The sequence below is a fragment of the Pseudorasbora parva genome, chromosome 18 (assembly GCF_024679245.1).
Source record: "Pseudorasbora parva isolate DD20220531a chromosome 18, ASM2467924v1, whole genome shotgun sequence".
Taxonomy (NCBI): domain Eukaryota; kingdom Metazoa; phylum Chordata; class Actinopteri; order Cypriniformes; family Gobionidae; genus Pseudorasbora; species Pseudorasbora parva.
The window spans coordinates 15,965,688-15,983,884 of record NC_090189.1 but is presented as its reverse complement, the minus strand read 5'-3'; the positions used below and the strand labels follow the sequence as shown (position 1 = coordinate 15,983,884).

At 38.2% G+C, this 18,197-nt stretch overlaps 1 protein-coding gene and 1 long non-coding RNA gene across 2 annotated transcripts in view; both read left to right on the top strand.

The window, feature by feature from the left end:
- unc5da (unc-5 netrin receptor Da) overlaps positions 1-17,205 on the top strand; it is a 293,559-nt gene extending 276,354 nt beyond the window's left edge. The window contains exons 14-17 of the mRNA XM_067423231.1: positions 2,901-3,050; positions 6,859-7,023; positions 9,889-10,067; positions 15,822-17,205. Of these exons, the coding sequence (XP_067279332.1) occupies positions 2,901-3,050; positions 6,859-7,023; positions 9,889-10,067; positions 15,822-16,062 (735 nt within the window). The 3' untranslated portion in view covers positions 16,063-17,205. The remainder of the gene's footprint in view (positions 1-2,900; positions 3,051-6,858; positions 7,024-9,888; positions 10,068-15,821) is intronic.
- Positions 1-18,197, top strand: part of LOC137046659 (uncharacterized) — a 541,808-nt gene that overhangs the window by 396,219 nt on the left and 127,392 nt on the right. The gene's annotated exons all lie outside the window — the stretch shown is intronic.

Here is an 18,197-nt window from a genome sequence, read left to right as displayed (position 1 = left end):
AATAGGAATAAATTCCTTTGTTTTATGGATTTTTTATATGATAGTAAAACAGTTGACACACCTGTAAACATATGTTTTTTTTTAATATAATACAATGTCAGCTAAAACCTAAAAATATAAATAGATAAATGCTATATGCTACCATTTACCTGTATGCTGTATATTTTGGTTTGTTGTGCATATTTCATAATTTTGCATTTGCAGGAAGATTTTGGAAACAAATATACGAGGACAGGCCTATATTTTGTGACAAAACTAAAATAAGAAAATATTGTTTGTTGTTGAAGTGTCTAGAAAAATGTCTATATTAACATATAGTAAAAATTGGAAACAACTATTAATTGTTATTCTAGAAGTTAGTTACAATTACTCTATCACTAAACATTGCTAAGTTTTAATGTTTTTTTGAAAGGCTCTTTTGCTCACCAAAGCTGCATTTATTTGATCAAAAATACAGCATCAATAGAAGGCTCAAAAGAACAGCATTTATTTTAAATATAGATATTTTCTAACAATGTAGTTTTAGGGTGTTTTCACACTTGGTGCTATTGTTCTGTTACTTTGGTTCTTTTGAATAAGTGTGAACAGGGCCCTAAGGACATCACAGTTCAGTACAGGAATCAGAACTGTGTCTTGCCACAGCAGATCTTCATTTGTGTGTGTGTGTGTGTGTGTGTGTGTGTGTGTGTGTGTGTGTGTGTGTGTGTGTGTGTGTGTGTGTGTGTGTGTGTGTGAGAGAGAGAGAGAGAGAGAGAGAGAGAGAGAGAGAGAGAGAGAGAGAGAGAGAGAGAGAGAGAGAGAGAGTGAGTGGTTCCTGCTGCTGTTTTGACTCTTTTACACATTTTATATCTTCACGAGTTGTCAGCTCCATCATATACCATCATATGTAAGCACATTTAGCCCAGCGCACAGCATTGTTTGACAAGCGAGCAGATGATTGACAAGTTCTGTCTTTTGGTTAAATTTTTGTTTCAGTGTTTAAAAGGAACGTTAAGGACTAAATTTATTTTTTTGTCCAGACCAAGTGTGAAAGCAACCTTTATGGCCTTTTGATCAATTTAATGCATCCTTGAAAACTATTATTTTTATTTTTTAAAACAGAACACCCAAAATGTAACAACCCCAAATGTTTGAACGGTAGTGTATACAAAGGACACCAATGTATCTTGTACAATGACCCGAATAATCTCTCAAACAAAAATGAGGGTTAGGTAAAGTGTAAAGATTCAATATAGCTCAATTTAAAAACAATAAAAGGCATGGACTGTCCCCATAAAACATGAAAACCTAATGTGAATGCGTGTGTGCGAGTTTGTGGTCCTTGTAAACCTTACTTTAAGGGGAATAAATGTCCCCACAAAAATGGCAATATGCGCAATAATTTTTTGGTCCCCATGAGGAAAACAGCTTATAACTTACACTAAGTGATGTTTTTTTGAGAATGTAAAAATGCAGAAAGTTTTCTGTGATGGGTAGGTTAATGTAAGGGAACAGAATAATACAGTTTGTACATTATAAAAACCATTATGTCTATGGAGAGTCCCCACAAAGATAGTAAACCAAACGTGTGTGTGTGTGTGTGTGTGTGTGTGTGTGTGTGTGTGTGTGTGTGTGTGTGTGTGTGTGTGTGTGTGTGTGTGTGTGTGTGTGTGTGTGTGTGTGTGTACTCGTTTATATGTAATATAAACCAGAGATCACCTACATCATCCAGCCAGCGGTCCCCACAATGTAAATGGATTCATAAACATACTAAATTATGTTTTTTTGAAAATGTAAAAATGCAGAATGTTTCCTCTGATGGGTAGGTTTAGGGGCAGGGGCATGTAGGGGGATAAAATGTACAGTTTGTACAGTATAAAATCCATTACGCTTATGGAAAGTCCCCACAATTCACAAAAACCTAACATATGTGTGTGTGTGTGTGTGTGTGTGTGTGTGTGTGTGTGTGTGTGTGTGTGTGTGTGTGTGTGTGTGTGTGTGTGTGTGTGTGTGTGTGTACAGGTATGCGTCTGTGTGCTCTGTGAAGTCTTCTTTCCAAACAGGACACACTCACGAGTGAATGGTCAAAGATTGTATTTCTCCACACCAAAGCACCCTTCCACTTTGTTTATCCAGCCGTTCACCTCACGTTTTTTTCTCTTCTTTTGTATTCTTTTGTTGTCAGTGTTGTTTGAATTTCACAAAACGGCAAATGAATTCCCCCCTGAACAAATTCAGGCCAGGATCGATCAGCAGCCATCACAGCGAGAGACTATTTTCCTGTCTTTTGTGACAGAGAGAGAGAGAATGCGAGAGAGAGAGACCTAATGCTTTTAATGCTACTGAGCCATTGTCAACAATACCCACAGAACAGATGCAAAGAGCACAAAATCACCCGTGCCTTTCATCAATGCCGATTCCATCCATCCAGTGTCTCTCGCTCCTGTTCTGCATGCCATTTTGTGTGCATGTTGCATTTGTGCAAAAAGGAAAGGTAGGCGACGTTCATTGTATTCGACCGTGCTGGTAATTGAAGGCATTGTACCTTTAGATTTATTAGTTGTTGTGTTGCCTTTTTTTTTTTTTTTTTAGACCCAGGGTGTTATTGTTATTCCATCCTTGTTGATGAAAAATGCAATGCAGGCATTTCTTCGACCTGTTTATTGGTCTAGGGGTTGGAAACGTCAGCCACGCATTAGATGCAGGTTTTTAATCACTTTTCGCTTCATCATCCCCAGTTATGAAGATTAAAGGTGCCGCTAGAACCAGGAAATAGCTAACGTGGGAGGGCTGTTTTTTCAGCTGAATAATTTAAACATGAGCAGACAGTAGAGTTTTGTTCCTGGTGTAGGGTATTGTATGTGTCAGGGCGTGTTTATGCATGAGCGTTTATATCTGTATTTATTTACTCTTCCTCGCAGGAGGTGGTATCCGTGGAGCGGGGGCGAGGAGGGCGCCTCCTGGAGGAACCCAAGACCCTGCTCTTCAGAGCGAATTCTTTCAGTCTGCAGGTCTCCATCCAGGACATCCCCCAGTTCCTTTGGAGCATCAAACCTTTTACCACCTGCCAGGTGCTGTCCTCATAAATATGGATGCCAGCCTCGTATGAATATGCATGAGTTTTGTTAATATGCATATGAGGCTGAATATTAATGAGATGTCAAATTCCGATGTTCATGTGACTGGTCATATGAATATTAATACAGCTCTGTTTAATGTAGTTTAGCCAGAGGCCATGGTAGGAATCCGGTGTCTTTTACCTGGAGATAAGGATGTTTTTTTCACCTTGTATGTTTTGACAGGAAAGTGTCAGTCAAATTTGTGTTTTTTTTTTAACTAATGGCACAACTGTGTTATATTACTTGTTTTACAAAGCCCCTAATCCTAAATATTACAACTTTATTAGACTTTATTTAGATCCACTTTAGACATTCTACTAACTATCAGTAACTTTGCAGCTACATGTCTACTAACTCTCATTAGAGTATTAGTAGATTATTAGGTTAGGGTTAGTAGGATAAAACATGTACTTGAAAATATATACTTAAAGTCAGTAAAATGTCTGTTGGGGAACCATCAAAATAAAGTGTTTAAGCAGATAGTCTTCTAATAGCCTACTTGTTATGATTGTTAGTTGGGTTAGCTGCAAAGTTACTCATAGTTAGATGCATGTCTAAAGTGCACTTTCAAAATAAAGTGTTATCCTTAAAGGGTTAAGTTCACAAAAAATTTAAATTCTGTCATTAAATACTCACCTTCATGTCGTTCTAAAGCCGTAAAACCTTCGTTCAGAACACGAATTCAGATATTTCTGGTGAAATCCGAGAGTTCTCTGACTGCTCCATCGACGGCTGTTTAAAGCTACACTGTGTAACTTTTTTAGTTTATTCTTAGCTAAAATCACTTAGTTCTTTCAAAAATATATGTGCTCATTAATGTATATTTACTTCTTTAAAGTATTAATGCATTCTCGTAATTGTATAATATACCATTGAAAATGCATAAGTGTTAGGGGTTCGGATGGCGGTCGCCATGTTGCTCCTCCATCTTGAAAGTACATTTGCCAAAGAGGGACATACCCGTAAATTCAAGCTTCGCTTTTCGCGTTTTTACACTCGATGGCACCGTGTCGCATGTGAAGAGGAGGATTGCTTGAGGCTGCTATATGATGATGGAGGATCACTCTTAAGCCCCTTTCTAAATGCACGTCGGACCCGCAATATTCCCGGAACATTGCCGGGTCGCCTTCTGTGTGAAAGCAACCACGTCCCGGAATTGATTACCGAATTCGACCCGGGTCGGGGACCTAGTAACATTGCGGGATATGTATCAGAGTCGCCAAGGAAGCGGAAAAGAATTAAGACGGCAACGCAACGGGCATATCAACAAGACAAAAGTAAATATTGGAGTGGCCTTTCCAAAATGGAAAGAGCTCATGAGGAGCAACGATTTTAAAAAGAACGCCGACGTTGCCTGCTTTCTTCTCGACAGGTAATATTAATTCAGCCTATTTGTGTATATTGGAAGTTTTATTGTTGCTTGGCTAATTATATCATGGTGTGCTGAGCATAACACTAGAACGACGTCTAGGATAGTTTTCCTCGCGTCAATGATGAAAAAGTATTGTTTACCTTATAACATAAATCCGTGTTCTATGACGGATAACATGAGATTTATATTTGAATTGCATTATAATTTGTTTGCCTTATGCTAGTGATGTCATATAATATAAAGAATAACGATAGCACTGATAAAAAAAGTTCCTTTACTAAGAATAGCTTGCATTCGTCTGGAACCTGATAGCTGATGTTAGCAATGAAATGGTAAAAAATAACGAAAACGTAAAACTATTATTCATTTTACATATATTAATTTGATCATAGATCATTTGGCAAATTAAATAACTGCAAATTATAATAGTTTTCAAAAGTAACCTCATCACTTGCAACACTCACCGAAGAGGTCGAACTGGAAGCCATAAATCGGCCACCGTAGGAGTTGAAACGAAATCGAAATTGAGAGGAACAGAAACTATTATACACTGGATGGTCATATACTGTTTCACCACTAGATGGGGGAAAATATCACACAGTGTAGCTTTAATGAACACTTTCAAAGCCCAGAAAGGTAGTAAAGACATTGTTAAAATATTCTACAATGTATAAAATAGTCTAATATGACTACAGTGGTTCAACCATAATTTTATAATGAGTCGTTCTGCCACAGATTAGGAAACGCTGCACTGTTTACACTGCGTCAACAGCGTAAAGCTTGGTACATATTCCACAAGAACAAAGAAATGTTTTCGTTTTCACGAGATGGCAAGAACAAAGTTTGTTCTGGTCAGGACATTCCATACTTCACGAGTAAAGCAGGTGCCAAACATGTCCGTTTCTCTTCATTAACCCCGCCCACTGAACATTTCTGACCAATCAAATAATATTTCTCGGAAACCCACAAAAAAGAAAGTTCTGCTTAGATGATGTTTCTAGAACAAGCTGCGAGAACAAAATGACGTCATTTTGTTCTCGCATCACTGGGAGCAAGAACTATTTCCTCTGTTCTTGCGGAGTATGTATCTATGGAAGCCGTTTACGCCACTAAATAAAAAAAATAAAAAGATTAATTGCAACTTTTTTTCTCACAATTGCGAGTTATAAAGGAACAATTCTGTGATGTTAAGTCAGAATTCTGAGATATAAACTCGCAATTGCGTGATATAGTCAGAATTCCTACTGAGGAAAAAAAATCAGAATTCTGACTTTATAACTCGCAATTGTGAGAAAGAAAGTCGCAACTACTGTTTCTATTTAATTTTTTTAGTGGCGGAAATGGGCTTCCATATGTATCTGCCTTAAGAGTCTGACACAGGCTAGAAGAAACTGTTGAATAAAGTTGTTATTTTTGTTTGTTTTTGTGCACAAAAAGTAGTCTCGACATTTCATAAAATTAAGGATGAAGAACTGTTGTCACATGAACAATTTTAACAATGTCGTTACTACCTTTTTGGGCCTTGAAAGTGTTCATTAATATGCTGTCTATGGAGAGGTCAGAGAGCTCTCGGATTTCATCAAAAATATCTTCGTGTTCCAAAAATGAACAAAGGTCTTACGGGTTTGGAACGACATGAGGGTGAGCATTTAATGACAGTATTTTCATTTTTGCATGAACTAACTCTTTAATACTTCAAATCATGCAGCTTGTTGAGCAGAGGTGTGCTCAGATGCTTTAATATGCAATTTTTGCTTACCAGACAGTAAAACACTTATATTGATGAAGCCCGTCATAGAGCTTATTTTTACTTGGACCGTAGCAACAGCCACATAGCTAGAACAACCACATAGCATTAGTATCAAGGTGTCAGGTTGAACACGCTCTCTCTCTCTAGTTTTATTTGCTACACCAGCAGAGCTATTTGTCCATATTTGTATTATTTTGTCAAATTGTTTCCATTTTTGGATGACACATTCTCAAGAGTGTGTTTTTCTCAGTGCTGTTTACCCACCGTTCCTTTCTTCCTAAAGCTTTGTGACCGCAGGCACATTTTTATCCAAATCATACCCATAGCAAGCCCTGTTTTGTCATACTAGGCTGTGTTCTGGCAGGGCCGTCAGTGACATGACACTAAGTAAATTAGCTTCAGCGGCTCTAACAGCAGAATAACAACAAGGAGGAGAGGAGAGGAGAGGAGAGGAGAGGAGAGGAGAGGAGAGGAGAGGAGAGGAGAGGAGAGGAGAGGAGAGGAGAGGAGAGGAGAGGAGAGGAGAGGAGAGGAGAGGAGAGGAGAGGAGAGGAGAGGAGAGGAGGCAGGCACATATACTTCCTATGGGTTCGTAATGAAATATTTACTCTTTCCACCTCCTTCCTCTTTTGGTGCAGGAATTCTCCTTCTCTCAGGTGTGGTGCAGTAGCCAGTCTCCTCTGCAGTGTGCCTTTTCTCTGGAGCGCTACAGTCCAGCAGCCAATCAGCTCTCCTGTAAGATCAGTGTTCGGCAGGTCAAAGGTCATGAGCAGATCCTACAGGTCTACACCACCATTGCTGAGGTTTGGAAGACAATATATTAAAATGATGAAAAATTATAATAATATTGACCAAGCGCAATAGATTAAAAGCCTGTTCACACCAAGGACGATATCTATAAAGATATAGTTCTAAAAAAACACACACACACCACAGCTATAACGATAACGACACAGAGAAACTGTATAATTGGAATCACTTTCAGAACTATTTTATCCAGCTGAGGATCGATAAAAATATTGACAGCCAATCAGAATCCATCCTGCTGTAACAAGCTTGAGCATTTAAAGTGGCACACAAACACACATAGACTAAACAGGATGATATCATCCACTACATTGTTGATCCTGGAACAACAAATTAAATTAAATTAAAGACAAACAATTGGCTTCGGGAAGAGTCAAAGCCACACTGGTCCTGTCCTGAGGCGGCAGTGGCTCAGTGGTTCATGTAGGTTGTCTACAAACCAGAAGGTTGGTGGTTCAATCCCCGGTTCCACCTGACCAAGTGTCGAAGTGTCCATGAGCAAGACACCTAACCCCAGCTGCTCCCGACGAGCTGGATGGCGCCTTACATGGCTGACATCGCCGTCGGTGTATGAATGGGTGAATGTGAGGCAAAAATGTAAAGCGCTTTGGATAAAAGCGCTATATAAATGCAGTCCATTTACCAGTCCATTTACAACATTCCAAACAACCAAATCAGATTTGAGGGACAAGTTTACAGTTTATGTCAAGTTAAGGCTTACAACCAGGTTTTGATGCTTCTACATTAGTGTTATTCAACCATCATTTCCCTCTGATTTTAGGGATAATTTATGGTTTGGGGTACGTTTGGGGGTAGGGGTAGGGATGGGGTTAGGACTACATTTTCGGACAAGAATGTTGTTCCAGGGTCAACAAAATAGATACAGGATCATGTCTTCCTTGGCAAAATCAAGGTGACAATATCTTATATAGTTATCATTCTTGGTGTGAACTGGCCTTAACATATAGTCTTGTGTTTGGAATGTGAATGGTCCATTTCATATATACACTCACCTAAAGGATTATTAGGAACACCATACTAATACTGTGTTTGACCCCCTTTCGCCTTCAGAACTGCCTTAATTCTATGTGGCGTTGATTCAACAAGGTGCTGAAAGTATTCTTTAGAAATGTTCGCCCATATTGATAGGATCTTAAATTTGATGGAGTTTTGTGGGATGCACATCCAGGGCACGAAGCTCCCGTTCCACCACATCCCAAAGATGCTCTATTGGGTTGAGATCTGGTGACTGTGGGGGCCATTTTAGTACAGTGAACTTATTGTCATGTTCAAGAAACCAATTTGAAATTATTCAAGTTTTGTGACATGGTGCATTATCCTGCTGGAATTAGCCATCAGAGGATGGTTACATGGTGTTCATAAAGGGATGGGCATGGTCAGAAACTATGCTCAGGTAGGCCGTGGCATTTAAACAATGCCCAATTGGCACTAAGGGGCCTAAAGTGTGCCAAGAAAACATCCCCCACACCATTACACCACCACCACCACTAGCCTGCACAGTGGTAACAACAGTGGTAACAACTGACTCTACCATCTGAATGTCTCATAAGAAATCGAGACTCATCAGACCAGGCAACATTTTTCCAGTCTTTAACTGTCCAATTTTGGTGAGCTCGTGCAAATTGTAGCCTCTTTTTCCTATTTGTAGTGGATATGAGTGGCACCCGGTGGGGTCTTCTGCTGTTGTAGCCCATCCGCCTCAAGGTTGTGCGTGTTGTGTCTTCACAAATGCTTTGCTGCATACCTCGGTTGTAACGAGTGAGTATTTCAGTCAAAGTTGCTCTTCTATCAGGTTGAATCAGTCGGCCCATTCTCCTCTGACCTCTAGCATCAACAAGGCATTTTCGCCCACAGGACTGCCGCATACTGGATGTTTTTCCCTTTTCACACCATTCTTTGTAAACCCTAGAAATGGTTGTGTGTGAAAATCCCAGTAACTGAGCAGATTGTGAAATACTCAAACCGGCCCTTCTGGCACCAGCAACCATGCCACGCTCAAAATCGCTTAAATCACCTTTTTTCTCATTCTGACATTCAGTTTGGAGTTCAGAAGATTGTCTTGACCAGGACCACACCCCTAAATGCATTGAAGCAACGTTGCATTGAAGCAGTGTGATTGGTTGATTAGATAATTGCATTAATGAGAAATTGAACAGGTGTTCCTAATAATCCTTTAGGTGTGTGTGTGTGTGTGTGTGTGTGTGTGTGTGTGTGTGTGTGTGTGTGTGTGTGTGTGTGTGTGTGTGTGTGTGTGTGTGTGTGTGTATAGTGGACCTTTTGAAGCGGGTGAAATCCAAAATCTGGAGTTTCTGATGCCAAAAAACATAATATTTATAATACAAATATCTTGTTTTTTATCAACCAAAAATTATATGAAATGTATACTTCACCGCTTTTTCATATTAAACTATGTTATTCCCTTAACTAAAACAAGTTGATACATACCTCTCGCATCTGAGTGCGTGCACTTAATCGCCCACTAAGCCCAGTTCATTCACTATGGTACCAAACAGAGATCAAGTTAGAAGCGACCAAACACCTCTACGATTTCCCTATTTAAATACAGTTACACGAATAGTTGAACGGACAAGTTGAAAAACATAGTTTAATATGAAAAAGCGGTGATGTATCCCTTTAATAGAGATTAATTAACGTCACTAATACCTATATTGTACGTGATGATTCAGTGATGTTATTGCTGTTTTTAACACAAAAAACAAAAACATTAAAAAAAAAAATTGTTGAATCAAAATGTGCTGTAATGCTGTTCCAGATTGTTCTAACCCAATTGAACCCTTCTGTGAACTATAATGTGTCACTGCAATACTTATTTCCTCCAGAGTGAAAAAGACACAGTGCCATTCTTCACACAATCAGACTGTACCATCACCTCCCAGACGGGGTCCAGGGCCTTCAGAATCCCCCTGTCCATTCGCCAGCGAATCTGTGCAACCTTCGACACGGCGAATGCCAAGGGCAAGGACTGGCAGCTCTTAGCGCAGAAACTGCATATAGACAGGTGCGAAATTAATGCAAAAATACACAGCAGATCAACATGGACATGCATTGTCCATAAGCACACATACGGACGGTGACAGACATGCTCAAATACAAACAAAACTGGGCCTCAACATATGGAATCCCAAACATCTAATTTGCTCCATGTTCCTTTAGCACATGGCCACATTAACCATCGGCAGAGCCACAGGCAGTTTCTGTGGTGCTATAATGAGATCGAACTCATGAATCTTGCAAGCCCCAGTTCCAGGAAAACATACCTCATATCAGGAAAACATACCTCATATCAATGATAAAACATTGACACAGATAAGCATACCTTTAAAGAAACAGTTCAATCTAATATTTAAATTCTGTCATCAGTTGTTCATTCTGTCACCAGTTGCATGCCATATTTGAATACACTGCAAAAAATGCTCTTCTTATTTAGTGTTTTTGTCTTGTTTCTAGTTCAAACATCTAAAAATTCTTAAAACAAGAAGTATTTACTAGACAAACAAAGTTATTGGCTTGTTTTGGGAGAAATTAACTCAAAATTAAGAGAGATTTTGCTTAGAATAAGCAAAATAATGTGCCAGTGGGGTAAGCAAAATAATTTTAATTCAAACAGAAAACAAGATTATTTTGCTTATTTTAAGCCAAAACTTTCTTAATTTTGAGTTATTTTTTCCCAAAACAAGACAATCATTTTTACTTTTTTAGTAATTTTTTTTAATGTAAGAATGTTTAGATATTTTGACTACAAACAAGACAAAAATACTAATACTAAGAAATGCATTTTTTGCAGTGTAGCTGTGGGATATGGTGAAGGTTTATATATTTAGTGAATAACAACTTTCACACAAAATTAGTGTATGGCTTCAAAATACATAAATTGTAATGACTATATTGAATATTGTCATTTAAAAGAGATTAATTATACTTGCATAATGTTAAAGTAAAGACTTTTATATTGTTACAAAAATCAATTTGCTGTTCATTTGTAACCTTGTATTCATTAAAGAATCCTGTCCTGGTTTCTTATATATATATATATATATATAAGAAACCAGGACAGGATTCTTTAATGAATACAAGGTTACAAGGTCCAAATGAACACACATACAGGTCTTTCTCAAAAAATTAGCATATGTGATAAAAGTTCATTATTTTCCATAATGTAATGATACAATTTTTACTTTCATATATTTTAGATTCATTACACACCAACTGAAATATTTCAGGTCTTTTATTGTTTTAATACGGATGATTTTGCCATATAGCTCTTGAAAACCCAAAATTCCTCAAAATCACAAACAATTTGCATATCATGAAAAGGTTCTCTAAACGAGCTATTAACCTAATCATCTGAATCAACTAATTAACTCTAAACACTTGCAAAAGATTCCTGAGGCTTTAAAAACTCCCAGCCTGGTTCATTTCTCAAAACCGCAATCATGGGTAAGACTGCCGACCTGACTGCTGTCCAGAAGGCCATCATTGACACCCTCAAGCGAGAGGGTAAGACACAGAAAGACATTTCTGAACGAATAGGCTGTTCCCAGAGTGCTTTAACAAGGCACCTCAGCGGAAGAGGTGACCGGACCCTGAGGAAGATTTTGGAGAAGGACCGATTCCAGACCTTGGGGGACCTGCGGAAGCAGTGGACTGAGTCTGGAGTAGAAACATCCAGAGCCACTGTGCACAGGCGTGTGCAGGAAATGGGCTACAGGTGCCGCATTCCCCAGGTCAAACCACTTTGGGCTACCGAGAAGCAGCACTGGACTGTTGCTCAGTGGTCCAAAGTACTTTTTTCGGATGAAAGCAAATTTTGCATGTTATTCAGAAATCAAGGTGCCAGAGTCTGGAGGAAGACTGGGGAAAAGGAAATGCTAAAATGCCTGAAGTCCAGTGTCAGTCAGTGATGGTCTGGGGTGCCATGTCAGCTGCTGGTGTTGGTCCACTGTGTTTTATCAAGGGCAGGGTCAATGCAGCTTAGCTATCAGGAGATTTTGGAGCACTTCATGCTTCCATCTCCTGAAAAGCTTTATGGAGTGCCAAAACCACTGGTAAATGGTTTACTAACCATAGTATTACTCAGTAGTGCTCAATTGGCCTCCTGACCTGAACCCCATAGAGAATCTGTGGGATATTGTGAAGAGAAAGTTGAGAGACGCAAGACCCAACACTCTGGATGAGCTTAAGGCCGCTATCGTAGCATCCTGGGCCTCCATAACACCTCAGCAGTGCCACAGGCTGATCGCCTCCATGCCACGCCTCATTGAAGCAGTCATTTCTGCAAATGGATTCCTGACCAAGTATTGAGTGCATAACTGAACATATTTGAAGGTTGACTTTTTTTGTATTAAAAACACTTTTCTTTTATGCTAATTTTTTGAGATAGGAATTTTGGGTTTTCATGAGCTGTATGCCAAAATCATCAGTATTAAAACAATAAAAGACCTGAAATATTTCAGTTGGTGTGCAATGAATCTAAAATATATGAAAGTTTAATTTTTATCATTACATTACGGAAAATAATGAATTTTTATCACATATGCTAATTTTTTGAGAAGGACCTGTATATATAAAGCACCAGATCAGCTTAGAATTTTTGTTTCATTGAAGAAAGAAATAACAATATGCTGTGGATAAATACATTTAAATTTTTGAGTGAACAATCAATTTAAAAATTTTAGTTGCTTTCACATGTAACTAACTGAATGTGTTTAAACATTCATAATTCATTCAGATCTTTTCATTATGAAGTTACTTTCTGTGCTCTTTCTTTTTACTCTGTTAAAAAAAACATCCATGCCCTGCTATTTTTTTAACAGTTAAATTCACTAGCTGCCTGCTTTCGTTCCTTTCATTTTCCCATGGTGATTTCAAAAATGGTAAAAAAAAATTGTGCAAAACAGACTCTGCGTTCAAAATGTCCAAAAGGTCTTGAGTTTGATGTTTTATGTTTATTCGCTTCACTGCAGCGGAGGTTGAATAGAACTTTCCTTCGTGATGTGGGTTTACTTTTGTAATATTTTCACCAGGGATAAAAGACAGAGTTGTTTTTGAAATGAGGCTGGGAGAGTCGGACAGAAGGATTTAGGGGAATTTTCTAGCTGGTCAGAGCCCCAGGCAGTGTGTAATGAGAATGTCTCCTCCTTGTTAAGCGGATTTCTGCAATTACCTTCTGAGGATGTGCAAGCTCGTCTAAACAGCGCAAAGGGCAATTACCCAGAGAGCTGCGACGCAGAAGCTGGTGTAGCGCAACACTGCCCCCTGTTGGAGTCTGAATACCCACAGAAATCAAAAGAATGACATTGTTTACATCGCCCCATCAGCGCTGCGGTATATTGTTGAAGGACTGGGTAATGGTGAGGTTAAATAGCCTACTGAAGAGACCAACATGGCATGTTTTTTGACCTGACCAGGCTGTTCGAATAGCGATATCATGCTGGTTCAGTCTACATGATGTCAGGCTACATCAGCACTGAATGATGATACATTTTTTTTGCATTTAAACATTTTACTTTATTGACTGATGTGACTTATTCAGTGCATGGGAAAGCAAATTTGAAATTTTAATTTACCTTGAAAGTATGTTAGTTGGGTCACTTTACTGCCATTCCTCTTCTGTGGCCTCATGGGAGAGTAAAGTGTCCATTGCGCACTACAGAATCCCGGAAATCATCTTTTCGGCTTTTTTCAAACATACAATTTCGTGGAGTACTTTTTTTTCCGCGTACTAAATAGTAGGCAAGTATTTGATATTCTTTTTTGATTGACCTTCATTTTCTCATAATATGCATTGCACATTACACATTTTTCAATGATTCTCGAACGACTCATTGGATGAATCAGTCTAAATTCCTTGAGCCTGCTCTGCTCTGATTGGTCAGATGGCCCAGTCTGTTGTGATTGGTCTACCACTTTCAGCTCACATGGGAAACAAAATATACCCATTACTATAAACTTTAGCTTCCTAAAGCTCAGCGATTTTACACTGCAAAGACAGTAATGATGGTGCCGATTTTACCATATCAATCCCAGCACAAGTCCCTTAATGAAACATTGGAAGAACTAGTTATTCAACCCGAACCTCCATCGCAAGAATGACTTGAACAGGACGTTTCTCAGTGATACGCTGCTCAATTTGAGGTACATCATGAGATGTTGCAACTGTAATTCCTGACCATCAGCAGTAACAAGTGTATGTCCTATGCAACAAACCCAGGTGCATATGCGGGAACTGTACCAATAACAGCGCATACGTTAGTCATTCATAACGTGAATGACTGATGTAACACCGTAAAACAAATCTCGCTCCATCCTTTATCTTTACTAAAAGTAGTAAAAACAACAGACAATCTGCATCAATAGACACTATTGATTTTAGGTAATAATGGCCCATAGCTGATTCGCATTTTAATGAGACAGTTAGTTAATAAAGTAAGTTGGAAACTCACACAATATAAAACACCCAGTAGAAAATAAATACTTCATTAATGAATCATATTTACAAGTTGTGATTCTGAGGAGCAAGTTGGTCTAAATAAACTGGGTACTGACCCTTTTTTCAAGAGCAAGCGTTTTTCGAATCCCGCGTTGAACTTCGAGATGTGAGCAGTCGTCATCAGTAAAATGTGTTTGAAGGCGGGTCAAGTTGTTTGCAAACGGATAATGTACAACATTTGCATAATTTATGCAAATATATTTTATAGTGTTGTAGAACCGTAACGCAGTGAGATTCAAATTTTAGACGACTCGTTTAGGCGTTCAGAGTCGATTCTTTCATTTGGAAGGCAATAACTTTATTTATCCTGCACTTTTGACTTTACACATTTGCATAATGTTTACATTCTCAGACAGCTATATTACACACTGCATAAACAGGATTATTCGAGAAACCTTAATGGGGCACTTTAATGCAACCCAGTTGCTTTAAATGTTGAGGCAGAAGATGGACTATGTCTCCTTCTCTACGACACACACCTGCAGAATTGTGATTTCCTCTTCCGTGATTCAATTATGTCTCAAAGATGAGTTGATTTTCTTCCAGCAAAACTTCTTTAATATTCTTCTCGCTTTTATAAACTAATTTAACCATTTTGATATGTTGTTGGGGCATACAGGCATTACAGGATAACATTATTAAATTGAAAGTTATGCAGACTGAGAATCCTTGCAATAGAGTGTAATAATTCAGTGTCTCAGTGGAATAATATGAATTTATATAACCAAACTTTTAGGGCAATAAGAATTTCAAATAAAAATATACTGAAACACTATGCTTATTCATATATCTGAAACGTTTTGGTAAATGCTATTTTACTTCAGAATTTATTGATAAAGGTGAATGTCCGTTTATAAATGTTCAACTGTTAAATGTTCATTCATAATACATTAACTACTATTATTTTATACATCTTTTTTTAAAAATCTAGAAATAAATATAGATTAACCTAGATTAATAAATGCTGTAAACATATTGTACATTGCATTTTTTTGTGAAAATGGTCAAAAACCCTGGCTTTGGCTGGCAACGTTTTTTTAAAATACTGGCAGGGAAAGAGTTAAGATTCACACATGAATAAGTAAAAACAGGTTAAAATGATAGCAATTAAAGTATATTTAAAATACTTTTTTTATTTATTTATTTTATTACAAAATACGCTTTCATTAGCATTTAACTTCTCATCACCATGTACTTAAATAATGTTAAATAAAGTTATATCATCTCATATTGTTTCCTGCCTTCTCCTTTTTTTCCATACAGAAACCTGGGTTATTTTGCGCGCCAGACGAGCCCATCCGCTGTCATTCTGAGTTTGTGGGAAGCTCAGCACCAGGAGCGGGGCGATCTGGACTCTTTGGCAAGCGCTTTGGAGGAAATCGGAAAAGTTCAGTCTAAACACTCCACCAGCGTGGACACTCTGGACCGCATCAGCAAAACCATCCCCCCGAGCGACTCTACCATGAACCGCAGCAGCGAGGAGCTAGGCACGAACCACACCTAAGAACAGTGTCCTTGGAAATGAAGACTAAAACACTGTCCTTATCGGAGATAAGAGGGTTCAAAAAAGGGAGAGAGGAGGCGGCACTCGAGGTTGCCCAGCCCTGCAAAAAGTTGCTCCTCCCTCTCCTTGACTGATAAAAACAGGGTGTTAAAGATGGGTTGTGACCAAATAGACAAGCTTCAATGATTCACGGGAACTCGCACACATGCACACAGTATTCCTATCAGTTACCCTTAAATGCATCAGAACAAACTGACTTGAGCCTGTCTGATGAAAAATTGCAGCTAAAGATTGTGGGTATGCTTTCACGATCATTTGTTTCCGTAAAGGCAGACTGAGAAAGTTCGGCAGCCTAAATGTTGACTTGCAACCACAGACCGGGCTGCCTCGATGCTTCAGAGTGTTGAAGAATGTGTCGTCGTTTTTTTGTGAGACACTTTTATTTTGCGTCTTTCCACAACGGTTGTCTGCATTTCTCAGTTATACTTTTTGATTGCTAATACATAAAAAATTAAAAATAAAATCAGTATTATTGAATACTATTAAAGCCTGTTGGATAGCAACCAGTGTAAACTGAGAGATGCTCAAAGATAACCAAAACAAAATGTTGTAATACACCATTTACTTTTGCAGCCTATCAAAATATATAATTATTATTGTTGTTATTTTTTTGGTCTTAAGGAAGAAATATAGAAGTATATAAAAAAAAGAAAGCAGAAAAGGACTATTGTTTAATGAGAAAATGTGTGATTTGAGGCAAGGAATATATGATTGAGAATTTAAAGGGACAGTTCTCCTAAAAAAAAATCTAAATTCTTCAAAATGAAAAATAAGTCATGTAACATCTGCACTGTATCCTAAAGCCATATGATAGCTTTACATGAGAAACAGACTGAAATAAAGGTGTGAAATTTACTTTTATGTTAAAAAGAGCATTATTCAAAATTAGTTTTTATTCCTCACAAGAAAAAGGGTGAGATGATGACAGACGTGTCATTTTTGGGTGAACTATCCCTTTAAATGTGATCAAGCTGACTGCTGATTGGTCTGAATCCTTGTCTATCAGCTGTCTCTCAGAATGACGAATGACGGACAGCTGTGTGTAAATTCATCAGGTAACCCAGTAAAAATCCATCAAACATATTTTGACAGTAAACTCTGGTGGTTTGATCTGAATGTAAAGAACACACACTTGTATCAACCAAGATGAGTGATTTCCATATGTGATTTTTTTCTCTCCCTGTTTTATCTTCCCTCATACATCTAGTACCAGATTGTGACCTCATTTTCCAGATGGGATCAATGATGACCATTGAAAAAGCATTTTAACACATCTCACCCGCTGGAAACCTACAATGTGCTGACAGGTGCACATGCACACATGAATAATAATGCATAGATGTATAATCAACCTCACGTCGGAACATAAAGCGTACAGTATCTGCCGCTCACTCATCTCATCCCAGCTATCACAAATCACTTCATCTGAGCAAAAAATGAGCGGTGTTGTGCAAAAGCGTGTTGCTAATGCTAGATTATCATAATACTGTGTGAATATGTGATGAAATAGTCTGTTGCATCAGAGTATAAAAAGAGGCTCAGCTTTTTGATATGTGAAATTATTAACAAAACCTTATGTGTGCTATATCTGAGGATTATTAGGGAGGGAATAAAAGGGAAAGAGGAAAAGAAAAAGGAACATGAGGAAAAGGGAAGAGAAAGAACAGAAGAACAAACAAGCAAAACAAGAGTAAATGGGAAGGAAAAGTGCAATGAGGGGAAATAGAAGAAGAGCAACATGAATAAGAAAAGGAAAGAAGAACAAATGGGAAGGGAAAAATAGGGACAGTAGAAAAAGGGAAGAGGGGAAATGGAGGAAAGAAGAAGATGCACAAAAAAGGGAAATTAAAGGAATAGCAAATGGTAATGGAAAGAAGATTAACAAAAAGGGTTTAAAAGAAAGGAGCAGATGGGAAGGGAAATAAGTGGAAATGAGAAAGGGAAGAAGATAAATAGAAAAGGAAAGAGTAGAGTAAATGAGGTAAGAAGAGGAAATGGGAAAATCAGAGCCACAAAAAAAGGAAATAAGAATAGGGAAGAAGGTGCACAAGAAAAGACTGGGAAAGGGAAGAAGC